At 43.2% G+C, this 25000-nt stretch overlaps 2 protein-coding genes across 2 annotated transcripts in view; both read right to left on the reverse strand.

Annotated features, from left to right (window-relative positions):
- The window catches only part of LOC143292581 (uncharacterized), a 5590-nt gene extending 4745 nt beyond the window's left edge, over positions 1-845 (reverse strand). Inside the window, exon 1 of the mRNA XM_076603015.1 lies at positions 373-845. Coding sequence (XP_076459130.1) covers positions 373-592 — 220 coding nt within the window. The 5' untranslated portion in view covers positions 593-845. The remainder of the gene's footprint in view (positions 1-372) is intronic.
- A 12032-nt stretch (positions 846-12877) lies between these two features.
- LOC143292582 (putative pyridoxal-dependent decarboxylase domain-containing protein 2) overlaps positions 12878-25000 on the reverse strand; it is a 34995-nt gene continuing 22872 nt past the window's right edge. Inside the window, exons 18-24 of the mRNA XM_076603016.1 lie at positions 23710-23822; positions 22046-22167; positions 21199-21317; positions 19768-19860; positions 19006-19146; positions 16092-16315; positions 12878-14137 (exon numbers count right to left, since the gene is read on the reverse strand). Coding sequence (XP_076459131.1) covers positions 14095-14137; positions 16092-16315; positions 19006-19146; positions 19768-19860; positions 21199-21317; positions 22046-22167; positions 23710-23822 — 855 coding nt within the window. The 3' untranslated portion in view covers positions 12878-14094. The remainder of the gene's footprint in view (positions 14138-16091; positions 16316-19005; positions 19147-19767; positions 19861-21198; positions 21318-22045; positions 22168-23709; positions 23823-25000) is intronic.

Here is a 25000-nt window from a genome sequence, read left to right on the forward strand (position 1 = left end):
CTTGCCTTTCCTTTCCTTGCATGTCAGTGACAAACTTGGCCGGAAGCCAAGGGTCATATGACCTAATATCAGCTGACGAACAATGTGTGTCAGTGTGTGTGTGTGTGTGTGTGTGTGTGTGAGTGTGTGTGTGTGTGTGTGTGTGTGTACGTGTGTGTGTGAGAGACAGAGAGTGAGAGAGAGAGAGAGAGAGAGAGAGAGAGAGAGAGAACTGTGCCTTATAATATATATGCGTGTGTCACTGAAGTGTACAATGTCTTTGCGTGTCTGTACATGTAAACTCATTCCCAATTACTCGATCAGTGGCGGCATACTGGGTGCGTGCGAACGATATGACGAAGAAGAAGAAGAAGAAGAAGAAATGGACCTGACCTGCACAGAGTGTGTGGCATCGTTCCTGGGATCTCCACAGCTCAGCATGGTCACACAGGTCTCCGCAGTGTTCACACTGCCCCGTCACGTCGTCATAGTAACGAAACAGCGGACAAGGCCTGTGTCCAGTCACACTCCGCCCCGCCACACCCCCACAGAGAACCACCACCCACACAACCAGCGAACAAAGAAATACACGATGAAAACGACAGCCAGACATTGTGATGAAACACCTCACACTTCTGCACTCTCCTCGATCACCTTCTAAAGCGTTGTCAAATGGGTGCAAGTGCTGTTGAAAGCCTTGATTAAGTTCCACACAGTGTGTTTATTGTGCTGTATTACCTGCATACACCCTAATTTCGTTGAAAAGCTTGAATACGATCCACACAGTTATTGTGTTACCTGCATACGTACAGTTTTGGCAAAGTCCTGGCTACTGCACCGCCAATTCTGCTGGGAAGACTGACTGATACATATGTTGCACAATCATATTTATACCTGTAGATGGTATCACCTGACGGCGTGATGTAACACCACCCCACACGACCAATCGCTAAAAGTTTCACTCCGTAATAAAACGCAACTCATGCAAACAAAGTCTTCCGTGTGTAGGGGTGTCCTACTTTTCCATGCCATTTTAGACAATAACTGATTCGCGTTTGATCGTTCGGACGGCAGTAAGTGGTATTTAGTGAGTTACTGCAAGGTGTTGTTTCATAATTTTGCCATGATGCTGTTTGATTCATGTTATTACAACTTTGTTATTGTTTATGACAGCCAGCATGTGCAACTATCGGGAAGTTCCGGAAAAAGGTCAAGGTTTGTTTTCAACTTGAATCACGCCACTTTGCTTCTGTTGTTAAACACGGTGTTTACGTCAGAGGTCACCTGAAGCAGTATCCGGCCAATCATTGTGACAGCACGGTGAGATTTTGTGAACAGCCGACAGACATATATCTCAGCCACGGACTTGCATACAATCAATTAATTTTCTGTTCCTTCTTGCCATGGAGTGACCACGATCAATGAAATTGTTGATTACTCTGTCACGATCATATGTTGTCATTGTCATGGCTTTCAGGCTTTACCAGCCTTTTTACTGGCCATTACAATTTTATTTTTGACTGGTCATACGAAACTGCGTAGTTACTTTTGGCGAGCGAGATATTTATTTGGAAGTCATATATACAGTCCTTCCAGTGTCAAATAAATGTTTAATTGTTCCTGTCGTGACGATGTGACTGAGCAGATTGTTCCACAAGTCAACAACCCTGCTGGTAAAAAAAGAAAAAGTGAAAAAGGTTTGATTTGTTGAATGTTTTAGTTAGTTTGTGGGTGTCCCCTGGTATGCGTATGTCATTTGGAGTAAAACAATTTTGTTTGGTGCTCTTATCATGAATGTCAATGCAAAATTTTATGTGTCGATCATATCACCCCTTAACCTGCGATATTCAAGGTTTGGAAGTTTCAAAACGCTTATTCTCTCTTCATAGGACATACTGCCCATTCCTATAATTTGCTTGGTAAAATTATTTTTTTCTCTGCACATCTGCATGTTTTAATTCGTCAATATATGTTTTCTAAAGTAGGTGGGTTGGTCGAACTAATGATTTAAACAATGGCACCATTACATCGCGGTCATGTCGATGTGACCAAGTGTCGTGGTCACATGTGGTCACATCAGCATGTAGCCCATTACATCTATAATTTCAAAACTGGATCATGCCTGCTGTTATATTTGCTTTTTTTTTTTTTTTTTTTTTTCTACAGTGGTTAAAACACTGATCTGCCAATGCAGAGTCCATGAGGGTTTGGGTTTGAATCCAGCATGCTCTTGCCCTTTCTCCCAAGTTTGACTGGAAAATAAATAAAACTGAGTGTCTTGTCATTCAGATGAGACAAACAAAGGTCCCATATGCAGCACACACTTGGCGCACTGAAAAAAGGTCCCATGGCAACAAGAGTGTTGTCCTCTGGCAAATTTCTGCAGAAGAAATCCACTCCGATAGGTACACCAATATGCATGTACTCAAGGCCTGACTAAGCATGTTTGGTTTTGCTACTGATGCAGTGCAGATGTGGTGCAGAGTACATGGATTCATCCGAATGCAGTGACACCTCCTTGAGAAACTGAAACTACGTCATTAGTGTGCTGTTCAAAAGTTAGGTTATACCCAAATCCTTTCTAGTTCAATTTCTTCTAGATTATCAGAGCTGATTGATATATGTGTAGCTGAGGATATCCTTACCAACATGTATTTATCTATTATTGTTAAACTGAATTTGCCACACCTCTGTCAATACTTTATTGGAGCAGGATCTGCTTTTCTCAATCACTTATTCCACACTAAGCCTTTGTGTCATCGCCAAATATTTCTTCTACAAAACACTAACACATCTGGCATATCATTGATAAAGTAAACAAATAATTTTAGCCCCAAACTACTTCCCTGAAAACACCACTGGTCACCTTTGATGTGTCTGGTCTCTCATCTGAAATGCACACGTACTGGTTTCTGTTATGTATAAAGTCTTCTATCCAACTAAGTAAATTAGCCCTAATACCATGGCCTTTCATTTTGTGCATTAGTCACTTATGTGGAACCTAATGAAAGCTTTGGCCTTCTGAAGGTACAGGTATACTATGTCTATAGGTATAATGTGGTATGTCAAATGGATTTATGGATTTGTCCGATTGCAGTGACCCCCTCCTTAAGAAACTGAAACACACACACACACACTATGTACAGTCATGCTTCCTACTCCTCTCTGCACAAACAGGTCACAAGCGGGGGAATGTATTAACTCCATTTTTAATTAGCCCAACAATGGTTCAATTCCCACAAAACCATGTAAAAAGCCACCTTACAGGAAAGTGAGAACCACCAGAGGCCATGCCTTCACACAGGAAATCTGGTCAACATCAGACCGACATGGTTACACAAACTACTAACACTTCTCACATGTGTTACTCTTATCATACGATCATGTTATTCATTTATTTATACGTTTTTAGAATGCACTTTGGGGAGTACATCATTTTCAGACAATTTTCATTTCCATAATATAAAAAAAACAAACACATTCTTTGTAAAGAATTCATAAATTAATTTTCTGCATCAACACTTTAATAATCAACCACTCCTGTTGTTTAGAACTTGACTGATCTCTTCTGCCATCTCAGCCTTGGCAGAAAGTAAAAACTGCACAGAATTTCCCTATTGTGTGTCCATACTGAATTTTGCCCAGTCACTGAATCAAAGTAGGTGAGAAAGCAAAAAAACAAAACAGAAAAAACAACAACTTGACAAACAAGTCAAAAAGTAGGTGTGTTTTGTAAACAAAACCTAGAAACACACTGATCAATATAAAGAATGGGAAGTTGAAGAAATAACTATACCAGTACCAGGATCAAATCCCATAAAACAATATCTTCTTAAAAAAAGCATAGAATATGTTATTTTTGATCAGCTGTTCGACAGAAACCAGGATTACAGGACCAGCAAAACGAAAGAAAACAGTGTCAGTGTGTTGTTAATTTTTCTTTCTTTCTCTGTTTTCCTTTCTTTCCATTCTTTTGTCTGTCCTTCACCTTTCTTCTTCTTTTTTTCATATCATCATTTACTTTTTCATAATAATTATTACAATTGTAAAATTTTCATTTTGATTTTTTGGGGTTTAAAATCACCAACTTGCCAAGAGACTATAAAACCAAGATCAACCTTTCCACATGTTGAAACAAAGGGGTGGGGGGTGGCACAGAAAGAAAGTGCAGGGGGGCAGGGGAGGGACAATCTCTGGCCTGGAATGGACCCAACTGACATGATGCACATTCACCTGACACTAACTCAGGCTGGGTGTTTTCAGTGATTTGCTGGAGGCATGTGTTTGTCTAGGTTGGTGAATGGATTCTTTCCCTGATGTCACTGTTGGAAAGGTTGAGTCCGCTGAAAGGGAGAGAAACAGTGTCAGTATCAATCAATATGGATGGATGAAATAACAATCCTCAGTTCAAGACCATTTTCCACAGATCCCTTTGTTTTCGCTATGCGCGCACACACACACACACACATATAAATTACTTGAAGTGTTTAACAAATGTTGCTGACCTCATTAAAGTTAAAAAACTCAAAGTTGTCCATCATGAAATGAAGAGAATTACCAGGTTCCTCAGAAGCTGGATCTACAGTGACAAAGATCAGGTTTTGACAGCTTGGTGTTTGAACACAAGACAGGACACTTCATTTACACTATGAAATAAAGACAAAATAAAAGCAGGGGAGAAAGTAAAATGTTTAAAAAGAGAAAAAGCATTTCCACCTGAAAATCAAATCTAAACAAACAATTTTCCAGAAGTAAAAATGATGGTAATGTATGGGATTAAATGATAAACCCTGACTGAAAATTATACAAAAAGGTTCAAACCACTAGTTCCTTCCTCAGCCCAACATTGTGTTGACTATTAACTGCAGAAGTGAACCAAGTGGTACATCTATATTGTGTTGACTTGTCACTTTACCAGTGAACAGAGTGGGAAATCTAAACTGTATTGACTTGTCTCTGTAGCAGTGAAAGAAGTGGGAAATCTAAACTATGTTGACTTGTCTCTGTATCAGTGAAGGAAGTGGGAAATCTATAAATTGTGTTGACTTATAATAGTGAATAAAGTGGAAAATCCATAAACTGTGTTGACTTGTAACTGTAGCAGTGAATGAGGTGGGAAATATAGATCTACAATGTTGACTTGTAACTGAAACTGTAACTGAATTGGAAAATATAGATCTGTGATGCTGACATGTCTGGGCAGTGAATGAACTGGGCCATACAGATCTGTGAGCTGACTTGTAACTGTAACAGTGAATGAAGTTGGAAATAGGAAATACAGATCTGTGAGCTGACTTGTAACTGTAACAGTGAATGAAGTGGGAAATAGGAAATACAGATCTGTGATGTTGACATCTAACTGTCCTGCACTGCTTGAATTAGGAAATCTATGATGCAATGTTCAAACTGGTTTTTAATCATTAAATCTAAAAACATGTTAAAAAACAAACAACAAAAACTATCCTGTCAGGAATGCATGAAAGGCACTGTATTTGGAGTGCTAGCTTATGCCCCTTGCATGAATGGCCTGCTGCACTGACGAAAACAGCAATACTGATCCAGGAAAAAAAAAATTTCAGTCAGGTTTGTTTGGAATTATGATTTTACTTTAAACCGAAAAAACAACAAGAAACAATAACCAACCTAATCTTCAAATGGTAAATTAACATCCATACTACCTTGTGAGGTGGTGTGGCATGCTACTGATTCTGTTTTACACACAAAAGTTAATGATTCAGCAATTTTAATCAATCAGTGTTAATAAATCCAACAAGTACATTACTGACTCAGTGGAAAACAAGATTGTGTGCATATTGGGGAATGGTTCATACAAAAACCTGATGTTCCATCTCTCCATCTAGTCTAGAAATACAAACAAAAATGCCAGCCCACTGTAGACAGACTTGTGTACTGACAGTTCACTATATGTTGTATTGACACTAACTCCGTACCACATTTCACATTTCTGAGTAACAATAGGGATTTCATTCCATTTTTTGATGCTGGTCACCACCATGTTGTGGTTCAGGTTTTATAAGGCAAAGATATGTCAACCATGGCACTTTTCCATTCATTATCCATGAAAAACAAATTGCATGTTACATAATTCAACTCAGTGTAACAAAAATACATCCCAAAGAAACACAGTTTTGAGATTTTTTGACAAAAAAACAAAAACAAAACAGACACACACACACACACAAAACAAAGACAAAACTAAATGACCACTGCTGAATTATATGACAGTATCCCAGTATTTGATACAACACTGTAAATGACTGTTCATTTCATGATGTCTGCTGCTTTGACAGCTGCTCAGAGTATTCATTACCAGACTGCCAGCTCACAGAAGTGCAGACCATTTCACAAACAAAATTTCTCTTTGTTTGCTCTCTTTCATTTCCATACTCACAGAAGAACTGGGCAGCAACGGTCTGAAGCTGTGGGCCTCTGTCTAGCTCAACAAACTGAAGGCTGTTTGCTGTTCAACTGTTAGTTTACCACCCAAGATGGCACAAAGTCACTTTTCTTTTCATTAAGATCTATGCTTAGTGACCTTGTCTTTTCAGTTTGATCACGATTTTGTAGAGCTGGTCAGAAAACAACAACAACAAACACAGAAAACATCGTATACAATATTCATCACATGTTATTTTGTAGAAAAAAGATTAAGGGTATGAGTAAGAAGTCAGAATGAGTGAAACAAATGTGCGACTGTAAGGTTGGAATCATGTGAAATTTTTTTTTTTTCAGAACATGGATAGCACTCAAAGACCATGCTTTTTTTTTTTTTTAACAATAGGTATGAGTGTGCATATCCTCAGCCCACCACTTTCATATTACCTTTCTTTCTTTTTTTCTTTTTCTTAAAGTTTTGCCATGAACACACATTTCTTATAGTTGTCTGTTGTATCTTTAAGAAAAAAAAAAGTCTGGTCCAAAACTTTGTTGTGCCAGGTTTAAAAAAAAAAAAAAAGTATGCCAGACCCACGCTTTGTCTATCGCTGGCTCTTTTCTTCCTTTTCATGACTTTTCTTTTCTTTATACAAATATTTTGTTTGTTTCTTTCTCCTTTGTTAAAGTAAAGAAAGGTTTTACAAAAATCATCACAAATGCAGTAAACTGACATTTGCCAAAAAAAGGTTCTGGGAATAATTTTACCTGCAGCACCAGTTTTTCACCTAGTTATTTTGGCAGGCCACCATGTGTGTTTGAGAGGTGGATGGGTTCTAAGTGTCCCATCATCTATTCTACTGTACAAGTCAAGAGGCTAAACAAAGTATTAACAGCAAAACAAGCAGTCATGACAAAGTAACTAACCACGTGGACAGCCCCCCATCTATTTCCTCACCACAGGCTGTGGTAATGTTCACCAAACATCAATAAATACAAACCCACAACTGCCCAACAGCAGTGCTGTTTCAAACAAATTTTAAATAGTTAAAAAAAAACGCCAAAACAACGAACCCAAAGCATGAACCAATGAAAGGACATTCACTGTCACTGACATGCACGTTACCCTGTCCTCTTCAAACAGCTAGATGCAACATGGCCTGACTGGATCATGTTGCCTCACATTCTTCTCATAGATCTGACAGACACTGACCACTGACAGCAAATAAGACAAAAAGGATATTCCCATACAGGAAAATGTCTAATAAAAAAACAAACGAAAAGGGAGGAAATCTTCCACCAGTACACTCTACATCTGCCATGCTTCTCAACAAGTGGTGCTTCTGATGACCAGTCTGCAAACTTTCAGGTCAGTCGTTTCTTTTACTTTGAAGAGGGTCATCTACACATGAGCATTTTCCACACCCTTAAGTGTGTCATCTACATACACACGTGCATTTTCCAAACCCTGATGTATGTTACCTGCATACACATGTGCATTATCCAAACCCTGACTTTCCACTCAACAACCATACCCACAACAACCTGCAGGTTACAAGCTTAAAAGAATCTAAAGTTTGGATACTTTAAACGATTCCTTCCATAAACAACATTATTGTTTGAATTTCCCTGTGTGGTAAAAATGTAGAAGATACTGTTAAGTACTGCTGCAATAATAAAACAAAGTTCACACTGACGGTTACAGTCTCTTATTAGTTATGAACAAAAGAAAGAGAAAGAAACCCCTTCATGACCACAGTGTGCTGCCCAAGGTTGGAAAGTAAAGTGCTGCAATCGTGCAGAAAAAATGTGCGAGCTAAAACACTGAGATTAAAATGTGCATGACCACCATCCACTAATGACAATACAACATGGTCATGCGGAACAAGCAGTGCCAAGGGAACATGACAGTCATGTTTGTGAGGAGCATTTCCAACTGTCACCCCTCCAGTTTGTGAAGTACATTTCCAACCGTCACCCCTGTAGGTTTGTGCAGTGGAAACATCACCAGCTTACAATCCAACGTGGTGACTGTCAAATGGTGTTGAGTGTGTCTGCTTCCTTTTCAGTGGATTTCACCTCTGTGCTGTGAAGAGTGCACCTTTTGCTCCTCACTTCACAACACCACATCATATTGTATATAAAAAATATGTAAACACCTAAGGATGAAGTGAAATGTTCAGAGAACATGTAAACAGCAACAAAAGCAATATAAGAAATCACACAAAAATTGTTATCACATGTACAGTAACAAAACTGTCATAAAATACTACACACAGAGTAACAAACAGCAATAGTCACAGGCATTGTTATCACAAACCAGTACTTCAAACAAACCTCAAAAGAAACAACAGAAACCAAATGGAACATCAAGAATAATAAATGTTTCAATTCCAATCCACATCCAAATACATACCCACTCTTTCAGCAAACTAATATGTTAGGAAAAACAACAACAACAACAAAAACCAAGCATTATCCCAAAACAGCATGAACATTGCATAGAAGAGATTCCTTCAGCATATAAAGACCAGTCAAATACATGTCAAGGTCAACATCAGCACATTATTCCAAAAATAGACATCCCTCTGCAGTTTCTTGCAAACCGGTTTCAAAGAATAGGGCAAGGTTTTACATGAAGACATATTTCGATGCCTCTTTTTTTTTTCTTTTTTTTTATGCCTACGTTCCCAGTGATATTTGGGTTATTTTCCTCTAGAGAATAATTACATCACCACAGAACAAATCCAGTCTTGAAGTCTATTTATCAGAGTGATTTTTTTTCTTCGTAACTACAGATAAACAGGCAATTTGCTAACAACAGTGAATAAAGGATATCTTATTTGATGGCAGTGTTATTCCATATGCTATCTGTACATTCCTGTAACATGATGAGTGTGTGTGAGAGAAGAGTGAGAACATGACAGATACAGCACTGCTGTATTGTGCAGACAACAGCTGAATGGTAGGGAGGAGCATGGAGTCCTGCACTACAGGTAGGGAGGATCACAGAGTCCTGCACTACATGTAGGGAGAAGCATGGAGTCCTGCACTACAGGTAGGGAGGATCACAGAGTCTTGCACTACATGTAGGGAGAAGCATGGAGTCCTGCACTACAGGTAGGGAGGATCACAGAGTCCTGCACTACAGGTTGGGAGGATCACAGAGTCTTGCACTACATGTAGGGAGAAGCATGGAGTCCTGCACTACAGGTAGGGAGGAGCAAAGAGTCCTGCACTACAGGTAGGGAGGAGCATGGAGTCCTGCACTACAGGTAGGGAGGAGCACAGAGTCCTGCACTACAGGTAGGGAGAAGCATGGAGTCCTGCACTACAGGTAGGGAGGATCACAGAGTCCTGCACTACAGGTAGGGAGGAGCATGGAGTCCTGCACTACAGGTAGGGAGGAGCACAGAGTCCTGCACTACAGGTAGGGAGAAGCATGGAGTCCTGCACTACAGGTAGGGAGGAGCATGGAGTCTTGCACTACAGGTAGGGAGGAGCACAGAGTCTTGCACTACAGGTAGGGAGAAGCATGGAGTCCTGCACTACAGGTAGGGAGGAGCAAAGAGTCCTGCACTACAGGTAGGGAGGAGCATGGAGTCCTGCACTACGGGTAGGGAGGAGCATGGAGTCCTGCACTACAGGTAGGGAGGAGCATGGAGTCCTGCACTACAAGTAGGGAGGAGCACAGAGTCCTGCACTACAGGTAGGGAGGAGCACAGAGTCCTGCACTACAGGTAGGGAGGAGCACAGAGTCCTGCACTACAGGTAGGGAGGAGCACGGAGTCCTGCACTACAGGTAGGGAGGAGCACAGAGTCCTGCACTACAGGTAGGGAGGAGCATGGAGTCCCACATTACAGGTAGGGAGGAGCACAGAGTCTTGCACTACAGGTAGGGAGGAGCACAGAGTCCGGCACTACAGGTAGGGAGGAGCACAGAGTCTTGCACTACAGGTAGGGAGGAGCATGGAGTCCCACATTACAGGTAGGGAGGAGCACAGAGTCTTGCACTACAGGTAGGGAGGAGCACAGAGTCCTGTACTACAGGTAGGGAGGAGCACAGAGTCTTGCACTACAGGTAGGGAGGAGCACAGAGTCTTGCACTACAGGTAGGGAGGAGCACAGTCCTGCACTACAGGTAGGGAGGAGTACAGAGTCCTGCACTACAGGTAGGGAGGAGCACAGAGTCCTGGAATACAGGTAGGGAGGAGCACAGAGTCCTGCACTACAGGTAGGAGGAGCACAGAGTCCTGCACTACAGGTAGGGAGGAGCATGGAGTCCTGCACTACAGGTAGGGAGGAGCACAGAGTCCTGCACTACAGGTAGGGAGGAGCACAGAGTCCTGCACTACAGGTAGGGAGGAGCACAGAGTCTTGCGCTACAGGTAGGGAGAAGCATGGAGTCCTGCACTACAGGTAGGGAGGTGCAAAAAGTCTTGCACTGCAGGTAGGCAGGAGCACGGAGTCCTGCACTACAGGTAGGGAGGAGCACAGAGTCCTGCACTACAGGTAGGGAGGAGCACAGAGTCCTGCACTACAGGTAGGGAGGAGCATGGAGTCCCACATTACAGGTAGGGAGGAGCACAGAGTCTTGCACTACAGGTAGGCAGGAGCACGGAGTCCTGCACTACAGGTAGGGAGGAGCATGGAGTCCTGCACTACAGGTAGGGAGGAGCACAGAGTCCTGCACTACAGGTAGGGAGGAGCACGGAGTCCTGCACTACAGGTAGGGAGGAGCATGGAGTCCTGCACTACAGGTAGGGAGGAGCACAGAGTCCTGCACTACAGGTAGGGAGGAGCATGGAGTCCTGCACTACAGGTAGGGAGGAGCATGGAGTCCTGCACTAACATGCAACATGTAAATCCTGTGTCAATTCATCACACACCTCTAACATGAAAACAGTAGAAGTTGCTGTTTTTGTTCCAGGTACAGCATACACATAAAAACTCTGGGTTTCTGTCTTTTTTTAATTTTAATTAAACAAAAGTGTGCTGCCAATGCCAATGCAAATGAAACAACAATACACCACACTATTTACATTTTAACACATACATTTATTATGCAAGCATGTATGGAAGAGAGAGAGAGAGAGAGAGAGAGAGATAGGAAGGAAAGATAGATGAGAGAGCAGAACTAGAACAATTGCACTCAGAAAATGTGGAACCAGCGGTCATCTTCCTGAAGTTGTGCACAAGTGTATTTGGGGTTGACTTCAGTCCAACAACAATTGTCACAAAGTTAACTGGATGTTTCAGCCTGTCTTGTAATGCAGGGATTGTAGAGATCGACATGTGATTTCAACCATGACATCTGATGTCATCCACACCAAGCCTACACCAAGTCATCAGCTGTTAAAGAAAATCTTCCAACTGTGAACACCAACACAGAGATGTGAAGAACATCCTCCATCTGTGTGCACCAACACAGAGATATGAACTGGTGGCCCATTTCAACAGAACTGACAAGGCCATGTCTGTGAGGAAGTCCCATTCAAACAGAACAGACATGGCCATGATGACATCTATTCCAACAGAACAGACATGGCCATGATGACATCCGTTCCAACAGAACAGACATGGCCATGATGACATCCATTCCAACAGAACAGACATGGCCATGATGACATCCATTCCAACAGAACAGACATGGCCATGGTGACATCCATTCAGACAGGACATGGCCATGATGACATCCGTTCCAACAGAACAGACATGGCCATATTTCTGGGGACGTTCCATTCCAACAGAACAGACATGGCCATGTTTCTGGGGACATTCCATTCCGACAGAACAGACATGGCCATGTTTCTGGGGATGTTCCATTCCGAAAGAACAGACATGGCCCTGTTTCTGGGGACGTTCCATTCCGACAGAACAGACATGGCCATGTTTCTGGGGACATTCATTTCCGACAGAACAGACATGGCCACGTTTCTGGGGACGTTCCATTCCAACAGAACAGACATGGCCATGTTTCTGGGGACGCTCCATTCCAACAGAACAGACATGGCCATGTTTCTGAGGATGGCCTGTCACACATGTTGTAGGCTATTTATAGCAGAATATTTTCAGCCTTTTTTTTTTCTTCTTTTGATAGGAATCTGGCACACCAAATAAGAAGGATATCAAATGGAAGGGGGAAAAAATCCAAGAAACCCAACTTACAAAAGTGTGTGTCCTTATGCATGCTCATGTGCATTAACATAATCACTGGGAAGAAGAACTGTGTTTGAGCATGATGGTCTATGATGAAGACAACAGGCGAATGACACCAGTAAGACAGGTGAGCATAATGGTGTATGACTGACACAGCTGTATGGACAGGCCCCATGGTGCATGGAAACAGCAGATGATGAGGTATGCCTGTCAGCCCCACCACAACCTCCCCACCTCCCTCCCCACCCTTCCAGGAACATGGAATGAAGTACTGGTGGTGCAAGGCCACAGTAAAGGGATCCTGAGACAACCCCCACACAGCACGCACCCCCACCTCCCCCCCCACCCCCCCACTCCCCGTACAGCACAACACATCACCTTACCATCCGCGTCTCCCCCCCACACACACAACACCAAGGCCGCTAGACCTGCACTATTGCACTGCAATGGGGGACAGATGAACAGTGGTCAGTGTTGGACTTCCTCCAACAGGTGATGTCGCAGGTGTCTGTGTCTGACAGGTGGCTTCACAGGTGTATGCTTCTAACAGGTGATGTCACAGGTATAGTGTCTGACAGGTGACATCACAGATGCAGTGTCTCACAAATGATGTCCCATCTGTAGGTGTTTGACAAGTGATGTCACAGGTGTAGTGTCTGAATGTGCTGTGTCTGACAGGTGACATCACAGATGCAGTGTCTGACAAATGATGTCCCAGCTGTAGTGTCTGACAAGTGATGTCACAAGTGAAGTGTCTGACAGGTGACATCACAGGTGTAGGTGTTTGACAGGTGACATCACCTGTGTAGTGTCTGACAGGTGATGTTACAGGTGTAGTGTCTGAAGGTGATGTCACAGGTTTAGGTGTCTGACAGGTAACATCACAGGTGTAGTGTCTGACAAGTGACGTCATAGGTGTAGACGTCCTACAGGTGACATTACAGGTGTAGTGTCTAACAGGTGATGTCAAGGTGTAGATGTCTTACAGGTGACATAACAGGTGTAGTGTCTAACAGGTGATGTCAAGGTGTAGATGTCTGACAGGTGACATTACAGGTGTTGTGTCTAACAGGTGATTTCAAGGTGTAGATGTCTTACAGGTGACATTACAGGTGTAGTGTCTAACAGGTGATGTCAAGGTGTAGATGTCTGACAGGTGACATTACAGGTGTAGTGTCTAACAGGTGATTTCAAGGTGTAGATGTCTGACAGGTGACATTACAGGTGTTGTGTCTAACAGGTGATGTCAAGGTGTAGATGTCTGACAGGTGACATTACAGGTGTTGTGTCTAACAGGTGATGTCAAGGTGTAGATGTCTGACAGGTGACGTCACAGGTGTAGATGTCTGACAGGTGGCGCCACGAGTGTAGATGTCTTACAGGTGACGTCACAGGTGTAGTGTCCGACAAGAACGTCAAAGTTGTAGGGGTCCAAGGACAGTGTCCCCCCAAGAAGCGGATTTCATGCCCACCGTAAGGATACAGGAATGTGGAACCAAGTAACAATACTTGCATACACACACATACACACACAGACACACAGAGATCCACTGTTGGTCCTGGTTAACTAGCTGCTGTGGTGGTGGTTGTCTGGGCCGATTGTGCACTGAAAAAAACATAATGTCACATAAAAATTAAAAACTTACTGGTAAACATGTTGACACTCTGACAACTTACAGCTGACTGCCTATTCAATAAAGAAAACACAAAATAATGTTTTCAACCCATTCAGTGCCTATGAAATGTTAGATGACATCCTGCACAAAGTGTTGCCATAGTGCCTACAACACGTCCACTGATGTCCTGCATCTATTCCGATTTTTGCTTTATTAGAGTTTAGTTCAATGTCACCAGTGTTCAACGAACATAAACAGACTCTGAACTGTTAGTTGTATGTGTCTGGATTATATATATACAAAAAAAAAAACAAAAAAAAGAACTACAGGCTGGGGAATTATCCAGGCGAGTTTCCTCTGAAATCGGCCGGGACCCAAAGGCCTACGGCAGGCCCCTGGTGGGGTGCAGGGGCAAGCCTTGTTGGGGGCTCTGAGAGGTCTAAGCCCCTTGGCCAAAAACCCCCCAAAAAAACCGAAATTAGTAATTTTTAAGAGGTTCTGGGGGCCTCTCCTGTGTGTGTGTGTGTGTGTGTGTGTGTGTGTGGTGTTTTCAAATAAAATGTACTTAGCACACAAGTTTGTTCTGTACCAATATAACTGACCATCTGGTCTCTACACCTGCAGTTGAAAAACTGACATGGGCTCAAAATGAAAAACTGAACTGGGCTTGAAACGGACTGCAAGAAAATAAAATGTAAGATGACAGGCTGAATGCCAGTACGGGGGAGTAGAAAGGGGCATGGCGTTGGACATCAGTGAATTGCTCTTTCAATGATTACTGCCGGAAACAAATAAAATCAAATAATCCATGATATTCATGGAACACAGAGCATAAATTGCACTGGACATAAAACACATGCTTTCATTTTGTCGTAGAAATGTCACCTGCCTTTTTTGTCCAGATATTCTGTAAACAGAATTGCTTTTTTTGTTGGCACATCCGAAATACACTGATAAACGCTTGAACTCATATCTGTTAAATATCACAGACATCCTCTTTTATTCAAGCTAGCACTGTTCCTGACTAGTAAAAGCAATAAAAGCAAGGAAGTATTTTTTTAGACTTGGTAAATTTGTGTACAAGGCATATTCCGTAAGGAAAGAAGCATCCAGGGATGTATGTATTGATTTATGTTATTCAGTACCTTCATGTATGTGAACTCCATTTGTATGGGTCAAAGGGCTAACATTAGTAACAAATCAAATCATTTTGACTTTGATGCACACACACATACACACACTCACCCTAAGAGAAAAGAGGACCATTTCACACACACACACACACACATGTACATACACGCACGCACACACACACACACACACACACACGTGCACACACTCACACTCTCACCCTGGGAGAAGAGAGGACCATTTCACATGCACACGCACACACACACACACACACACAAACACACACTAAGAGGAGAGATGACCATCACACACACACACACACACACACACACACACTTACACTCTCACCCTGGGAGTACAGAGGACCATTTCTCACACACACACACACACACACACACACACACACACACACACACACACACACACACACACACACATACACACACACTCACACTCTCACCCTGAGAGAAGAGAGGGCCATTTCACACACACACACACACACACACACACACACACACACACCTCTCTCTCACCCTGAGAGAAGTGAGGACCATTTCACACACACACTCACACACGCTCTCACACACACACACATACACACTCTCACCCTGAGAGAAGTAAGGACCATTTCACACACACACACACTCACACACACACACACACATACACACACACACACTCTTTCTCACACCCTGTAAGAAGACAGGACCATCACACACACACACACACACACACACACACACACTCTCTCTCTCTCTCTCTCTCACTCACACTCTCACCCAGCGAGAAGACAGGACCATTCCACACACTCACCCTGCACTATCCCCAGCAGACTTGCCCCGACTGATGACCCCGGGCCCGACAATGGGGGCCACAGGGGGGGTGGTGGTGGCGGGGGACGAGGGAGGGGTCTGACTGACCAGCTGGGCCTTCACCTGACCTGCTGTTGTGCTGCTCTGCCCCTCCTCACCCTCACCCTCTCCCTGCTGGGGGGGCATGCTGGGGGCGTGTGTGGGGGCCCCACCATCTTCCTGTACCTGCCAACACACACCATCACTGTGACAACCACAACCAGAGATGCCAACCCCTGTCAGGTGTTTGTAGGAACAATCAGGAAATTTGGTAGGAACATTTTGAATTTGGTAGGAACACTCGGACTCCAAGCCACATCAGCAAAAGTACATTTTATCTTCAAGGCGTACAAACACTCCATAGCTTAATCCACAAGGCACAGCCTCTGTTTGACCGAGACACAACTTGATTTAGCCAAGTTCTCTCTTGTTCGGGCAAACGGTTAAGCTGATTGGTCAACTCAATGCTGTTTCAATGTTAACACACACGCGACTGACTAAGCATCATCACGTGAGACTAAAGTTAGTAGTGACTGCCCTGGCCTCGTGATCGATAGGTCTAGAGTGTCTAGGTGACAGGAAAGTATCTGTTAGTCAGAACAATTTTGGCATTGGCGTAACATCAGAACAAACTGTCATCGAGCGTAACAAAATACGGTGAAATCACAACACTTAGCATCTCTGAACAACGACTGGCAACATATCATAGCTGGCAACACACACCATCACTGTGTCTACAACAATGACTGACAACATGGCATAGCTGACAATACATACCATCACTGTATCCAGTACACAACAAAGTGACAACACAGCATTGCTGACAACACACACCATAAAAAAATTATCATCTATAACAATGACTAAAAACATAGCACAGCTGGCAACATACACACCACTGTGTCTACAACAGCGACGGACAACACAGCATAGCTGACAACACACACCATCACTGTGTCTAGAACAATGACTGACAACATAGCATAGCTGACAACACACACCATCGCTGTGTCTAGAACAATGACTGACAACATAGCATAGCTGACAACACACACCATCACTGTGTCTAGAACAATGACTGACAACATAGCATAGCTGACAACACACACCATCACTGTGTCTAGAACAATGACTGACAATATAGCATAGCTGACAACACACACCATCACTGTGTCTAGAACAATGACTGACAATATAGCATAGCTGACAACACACACCATCGCTGTGTCTAGAACAATGACTGACAATACAGCATAGCTGACAACACACACCATCACTGTGTCTAGAACAATGACTGACAATATAGCATAGCTGACAACACACACCATCACTGTGTCTAGAACAATGACTGACAATATAGCATAGCTGACAACACACACCATCACTGTGTCTAGAACAATGACTGACAATATAGCATAGCTGACAACACACACCATCGCTGTGTCTAGAACAATGACTGACAATATAGCATAGCTGACAACACACACCATCGCTGTGTCTAGAACAATGACTGACAACATAGCATAGCTGACAACACACACCATCACTGTGTCTAGAACAATGACTGACAACATAGCATAGCTGACAACACACACCATCGCTGTGTCTACAACAATGACTGACAACATAGCATAGCTGACAACACACACCATCACTGTGTCTACAACAAAGACTGACAACATAGCATAGCTGACAATACACACCATCACTGTGTCTACAACAACGACTGACAAAATAGCAGAGCTGACAACAAACAAAATCATCATCCACAATGACTGACAACATAGCATACCTACCAACACACACCATCACTGTGTCTACAACAATGACTGACAACATTGCATAGCTGACAACACACACTATAAAAAAAAATTGTCTATAACAATGACTGACAACATAGCATAACTGGCAACGCACACCATCATTGTGTCTACAATAATGACTGACAACATAGCACAGATGACAACACACACCATAAATAAATTACTGTCTACAACAACGACTGACAACATAGCATAGCTGACAACACATCTGTACATGCAATAAAATACATCAAAACGCCCACCTGTACAGGTAGCACAATAATACTTTACATGAAAACACCCCACCTGTACATGCAGTGCAATACATTAAAACACCCCACCCGTACATGCAGTGCAATACATTAAAACACCCCACCTATACATGCAGTGCAATACATTAAAACACCCCACCTGTACATGCAATGCAATACATTAAAACACCCTACCTATACATGCAGTACAATACATTAAAACACCTCACTTATACATGTAGCACAATAATACTTTACACGAAAACACCCCACCTGTACATGCGGTGCAATACATTAAAACACCCCACCTGTACATGCAGTGCAATACATTAAAACACCCCACCTGTACATGCAGTGCAATAGATTAAAACACTCCACCTGTACATGCAGTGCAATACATAAAAACACCCCACCTGTACATGCAGTGCAATACATTAAAACACCCCACCTGTACATGCAGTGCAATACATTAAAACACCCCACCTATACATCCAGTACAATACATTAAAACACCTCACTTGTACAGGTAGCACAATAATACTTAACATTAAAACACCTCACCTGTACATGTAGTACAATACATTAAAACAGCCCACCTGTACATGCAGTAGTAAAACACCCCATATGTACATGAAGTACAGTTCATTAAAACTCCCCATTTCTACATGTAGTACAGTACAGTACAACTCCCCACCTGTGCATGCAGTACATTAAAACAGCCCACCTGTACATGTAGCACAGTACATTAAACAGCCCACCCGTACATGTACTACAATACATTAGAACAGCCTACCTGTACGTGCAGTACACTAAAACAGCCCACCTGTACATGCAGCTTGTAAGTGTCCTGTGTGCAGGAGATCTTTCCAGAGGTCAGGTTGAAGCTGCGACCTTTGGTGTCCTCCTTGATGGGGGAGAGCCAGTTGAGGACAGAGCTCACCATGGGGATCTGTCTCAGTACACCCTGCACACATCATCGCCAACATCATCATCATCATCAATGTTACCATTGTCATCACCATCATCATAACCACCATTGATCAATGTCTGGTGTATGATCAATGTCTGCCATATGTTATGTGTCAACCATATGATCAATGCTGAATGATCAGAGTATGCTGTGTGATCATTGTCTGCTGCATGATCAATGTCTGCTGTGTGATCAATGTAGGCTGTGTGATCAATGTCTGCTGTATGATCAATGTCTGCTGCATGAGCAATGTAGGCTGTGTTATCAATGTCTGCTGTATGATCAATGTCTGCCATATGATCAGTGCATGCAGTGTGATCAATGTCTGCAGTGTGATGGTCTGCAGTATGATCAATACCTACTGTATGGTCAATGTATGCTGTACGTTCAATGTCGTATGATCAATGTCTGTTGTATAGCCAATGCTGAATGATCAATGCCTGCTATACAAACAATGTCAGTTGTATTATCAATGTAGGCTGTGTGATCAATGTTTGCTGTGTGATTAATGTATGATGCATGATTAAAATCTGCTGCATGATCGATGTCATATGATCAATGTCTGCAGTATGACCAATGTATGCTGCATGATCAAGGTAAAGCAGCCATACATACTTCCTGTGCCAGCTTGTTGTGGTGCTCTTTCTGCAGTTCCTGGTTGGCCTCCTCAATGCCTTTCCTGATCAGTTCTGACATCGACTCCAGGAACTGTGCCACACATCATCATCATCATCATCATCATCACCATCACAATCATCATCATTATCACCTCCATCATCACAACCATCACCATAATATCTTGGTATCTCGGACACACACACACACACACACACACACACACACGTTATGTCCTATCCTACGGTGGAGGTGTTTCATTATTTTTGTCTCCACATGGAACATGTCACAACAGGGCTGTGATTACATAACATGGGTCATTTATGATATCAGGGAAAACATGTCTTCATCACACATAGGTCATGTCTGACATCAGAAAAAAACAGGTCTTCATCACACATGGGTCATGTCTGACATCAGGGAAAACAGGTCTTCATCACACATGGGTCATGTCTGACATCAGGGAAAACAGGTCTTCATCACATCTGACATCAGGGAAACATGTCTTCATCACACATAGGTCATGTCTGACATCAGAAAAAAACAGGTCTTCATCACACATGGGTCATGTCTGACATCAGGGAAAACAGGTCTTCATCACATCTGACATCAGGGAAACACGTCTTCATCACACATGGGTCACATCTGACATCAGAAAAACATGTCTTCATCACACATGTGTCATGTCTGACATCAGGAAAACAGGTCTTCATCACACATGGGTCATGTCTGACATCAGGAAAACAGGTCTTCATCACACATGGGTCATGTCTGACATCAGAAAAACATGTCTTCATCAAACATGTGTCATATGTGACATCAGGAAAAACAGGTCTTCATCACACATGGGTCATCTCTGACATCAAGAAAACAGGTCTTCATCACACACGTGTCATGTCTGACATAATGTGGATCAGTGTGATGTGGGGTAATGATGTGTATCAGTGCTGTGGTGTAATGATGTGTGATGTGGTGCACAGATGTGGATCAGTGTGAACAATGTGTATCAGTGTGATGTGGTGTAACAATGTGGATCAGTGTGATGTTGTGCGATAATGTGGGTCAGTGTGATTTGGTGTAATGTGGATCAGTGTGAAGTGGTGTAATGATGTGTGATATGGTGTAATAACATGGATTAGTCATAGTGTGATGTGGTGTAATGACGTGGGTCAGTGATGTGGCATAATGATGTGGGTCAGTGTGATGTGCTGCGATGATGTTGGTCAGTGTGATTTGGTGTGATGATGTGGATCAGTGTGATGTTGTGTAAAGATGTGTGATGTGGTGTAATGACGTGGATTAGTCATAGTGTGATGTGGTGTAATGACGTGGGTCACTGATGTGGTGTACTGATGTGGATTAGTGTGATGTGGTGTGATGATGTGGATCAGTGTGGTGTCATGTAATGATGTGGGTCAGGGCGTGACCCACCTTGGAGGACTCCTCCACCTCCCTCCCCGTGCTCTGCACCAGCTGAACCAGCTCCTCCACGTCCGTGTCCCGGGTGATCAGTCCGAACTTGACACACACCCTGCCCTCCTCTGTCTGGCCTGTACACACACACACACACACACACACACACACACACACACATTGTGACCTAAGTCAACAGCATGTCTATGGTTTACACATGTTGAACAGGTGATCAGGTGTTTGCCATGCATTCAATCACCCAGACTTTCACAGATATGGAGATCAGTAAAAGTGGGGTTTTTTTTTCTCCCTGTTATTTGATACTTTGTACATTTCTTCTCTGGCACCTGACTATCACAGAGTTCTTCAAGTATTTGATTTCTTTGATTATTTCATCTCTGTAGCACCTGACCAGTGTGGCTGTAGCACATGTCTTACTCTCCTTGAGCACCTCCTCCTGACACATTTTGCTTTGCATGACACTTTCACTGCTGTTTCCACAGGTTTTATTCTCTGTGTGCAGAGATTCCAGTTCTACTGGAAAATAACACAGCTCTAGAGCTGTTGCATAGCTTTTATTCTGTCTGTGTAGATGAACAGACAATGTACCCATGATGAATTACACAGCTGTTACACAGGTTTTATAGAATACACATGCATTATCTGTTTGGACTGACAGACAGACAGACACACCCATTGCAAATACACATGTATTATGTTTGGACAGACAGACAGGCAGATATGCCCACTGACAATACACATGTATTATCTGTTTGGACAGATGGACAGACAGACGCACCCATGGAGAATACCCACGTATCATCTGTTTGGACAGACAGACAGACAGACAGACAAACTGACGCACCCATGGAGAAAGCAGCGTCCTTGGCTTTAAGCTGGTGCACGACCTCAGCATTGAAGTTATTGACAGTGACCAAGTCTTTCTCCCCCAACTCCTCCTTGTCCACAAACATGTCCGGGACGTAGCTGTAACCAGTCACACAATGCTACATAGTGCACACAGCTTGGGATGTGGCTGTAACCAGACACACAATGCTACATAATGCACACACACCTTGGGATGTAACTGTAACCAGTCACACAAAGCTACATAATGCACACACCTTATCCACAAAACATGTAGCTGTAACCAGACAAACAATGCTACATAGTGCACACACCTTGTCCACAAATATGTAGCTGTAACCAGTCACACAATGCTACATAGTGCACACACCTTGTCCACAAACATGTAGCTGTAACCAGTCACACAATGCTACATAGTGCATACACCTTGTCCACAAACATGTAGCTGTAACCAGTCACACAATGCTACATAGTGCACACACCTTGTCCACACACATGTAGCTGTAAACAGTCACACAATGCTACACAATGAGTCACACAATGCTACATAGTGCACACACCTTGTCCACACACATACAGCTGTAACCAGTCATACAAACAAAATAGTGCACACACCTTAGGGTGTAGTTGTAACCAGTCACGCAATGCTACATAGTGCACACACCTTGGGATGTAGTCGTAACCAGTCACACAATGCTACATAGTGCACACACCTTGGGATGTAGCTGTAACCAGTCACACAATGTTACATAGTGCAGACACCTTGTCCACAATCATGTAGCTGTAACCAGACAAACAATGCTACATAGTGCACACACCTTGTCCACAAACATGTAGCTGTAAACAGTCACACAATGCTACACAATGAGTCACACAATGCTACACAATGAGTCACACAATGCTACATAGTGCACACACCTTGTCCACAATCATGTAGCTGTAACCAGACAAACAATGCTACATAGTGCACACACCTTGTCCACACACATGTAGCTGTAACCAGTCACACAATGCTACATAGTGCACACACCTTGTCCACACACATGTAGCTGTAACCAGTCACACAATGCTACATAGTGCACACACCTTGTCCACAAACATGTAGCTGTAACCAGTCACATAATGCTACATAGTGCATACACCTTGTCCACAAACATGTAGCTGTAACCAGTCACACAAAGCTACATAGTACACACACCTTGGGATGTAGCTGTAACCAGTCACACAATGCTACATAGTGCACACGCACCTTGTCACAAACATGTAGCTGTAACCAGTCACACAATGCTACAAAATGCACACACCTTGTCCACAAACATGTCTGGGATGTAGCTGCAAGCAGTCACACCATTCCAATGGTGCTACATAACATAAACATACACACACACACCATACTTTTTCAAGCACACACAACACACACTATCATACCATGAACACAACACAATACATACAAATTGTACAAAACAATGCAAACACACACGCTATATCATACAATGCACACTACACACACACACACACACACACAAAATGTAACAAAGTTTCAAAAACACCAAAATAAAATCTACAATCTACACAACTCTCTAAACATGCATCATATCTTGCTGTTTACAACAACACACACACTGACAGACAGAGGGACAAGGAAGAAACGGCAGAACAGACCTGACAGCGCCCAGGCCGGCCCACTTGTCTAGACGGACGAGGCACAGGTTGTGCTGTGACTGCACGATGGTCTGGAACCGCTTCCTCTGCAGTGTGGAGGCGTTGAGCACCGACTGTGCAATACAGCAACAAGCCATGGATAAGGCTAGTACATGACACGCTGCAACACACTGCTGCTAGGGCTAGTTATGACACGTTGCAAAAATAGCAACACAGGGTTCATGACACAATGCAACACAGCAACGCACAGTTCATGACACATTGCAACACAGCAACACACCACAGCCAGGGCTATTTCATGACACACTTCAACACAGCAACACAGCTCATGACACATTGCAACAGAGCAACACACCATGGCTAGGGCTAGTTCAAGACATGTTGCAACACAGCAACATACAGTTGATGACACATTGCAACACAACAACACACCACAGCCAGGGCTAGTTCATTTGTATTTGTATTTGTATTTCTTTTTATCACAACAGATTTCTCTGTGCGACATTCAGGCTGTTCTCCCCAGGGAGAGCGCGTTGCTACACTACAGCACCACCCATTTTTTTTAATTTTTCCTGCGTGCAGTTTTATTTGTTTTTCCTATCGCAGTGGATTTTTCTACAGAATTTTGCCAGGAACAACCCTTTTGTTGCCGTGGTTTCTTTTACGTGCGCTAAGTGCATGCTACACACGGGACCTCGGTTTATCGTCTCATCCAGACCACCACCCAAGGTCTAGTGGAGGGGGAGAAAATATCGGCGGCTGAGCCGTGATTCGAACCAGCGCGCTCAGATTCTCTCGCTTCCTAGGCGGACGCGTTACCTCTAGGTCATCACTCAACGGCAACACGCTTCATGACACATTGCAACACAGCAACACACCACAGATAGAGCTAGTTCATGACATGTTGCAACACAGCAACACACAGTTTGTGACACATAGCAACACATCAACAAACCACAGCCAGGGCTAGTTCATGGCACATTACAACACAGCAACACACTGTGGCTAGGGCTAGCTCAAAACCCATTGCAGCACAGCAACACACTTCATGACACATTGCAACAGAGCAACACACCATGGCTATGGCTAGTTCATGACATGTTGCAACACAGCAACACACAGTTCGTGACACATTGCAACACAACAACACACCATGACTAGGGCTAGTTTATGACTAGGTGCAACACAGCAACACACAGTTGATGACACATTGCAACACAGCAACACACCACAGCCAGGGCTAGTTCATGACGTGTTGCAACACAGTAACACACTTCATAACACATTGCAA

The sequence above is a fragment of the Babylonia areolata genome, chromosome 18 (genome assembly GCF_041734735.1).
Source record: "Babylonia areolata isolate BAREFJ2019XMU chromosome 18, ASM4173473v1, whole genome shotgun sequence".
In the NCBI taxonomy this organism is placed as follows: Eukaryota; Metazoa; Mollusca; class Gastropoda; order Neogastropoda; family Buccinidae; genus Babylonia; species Babylonia areolata.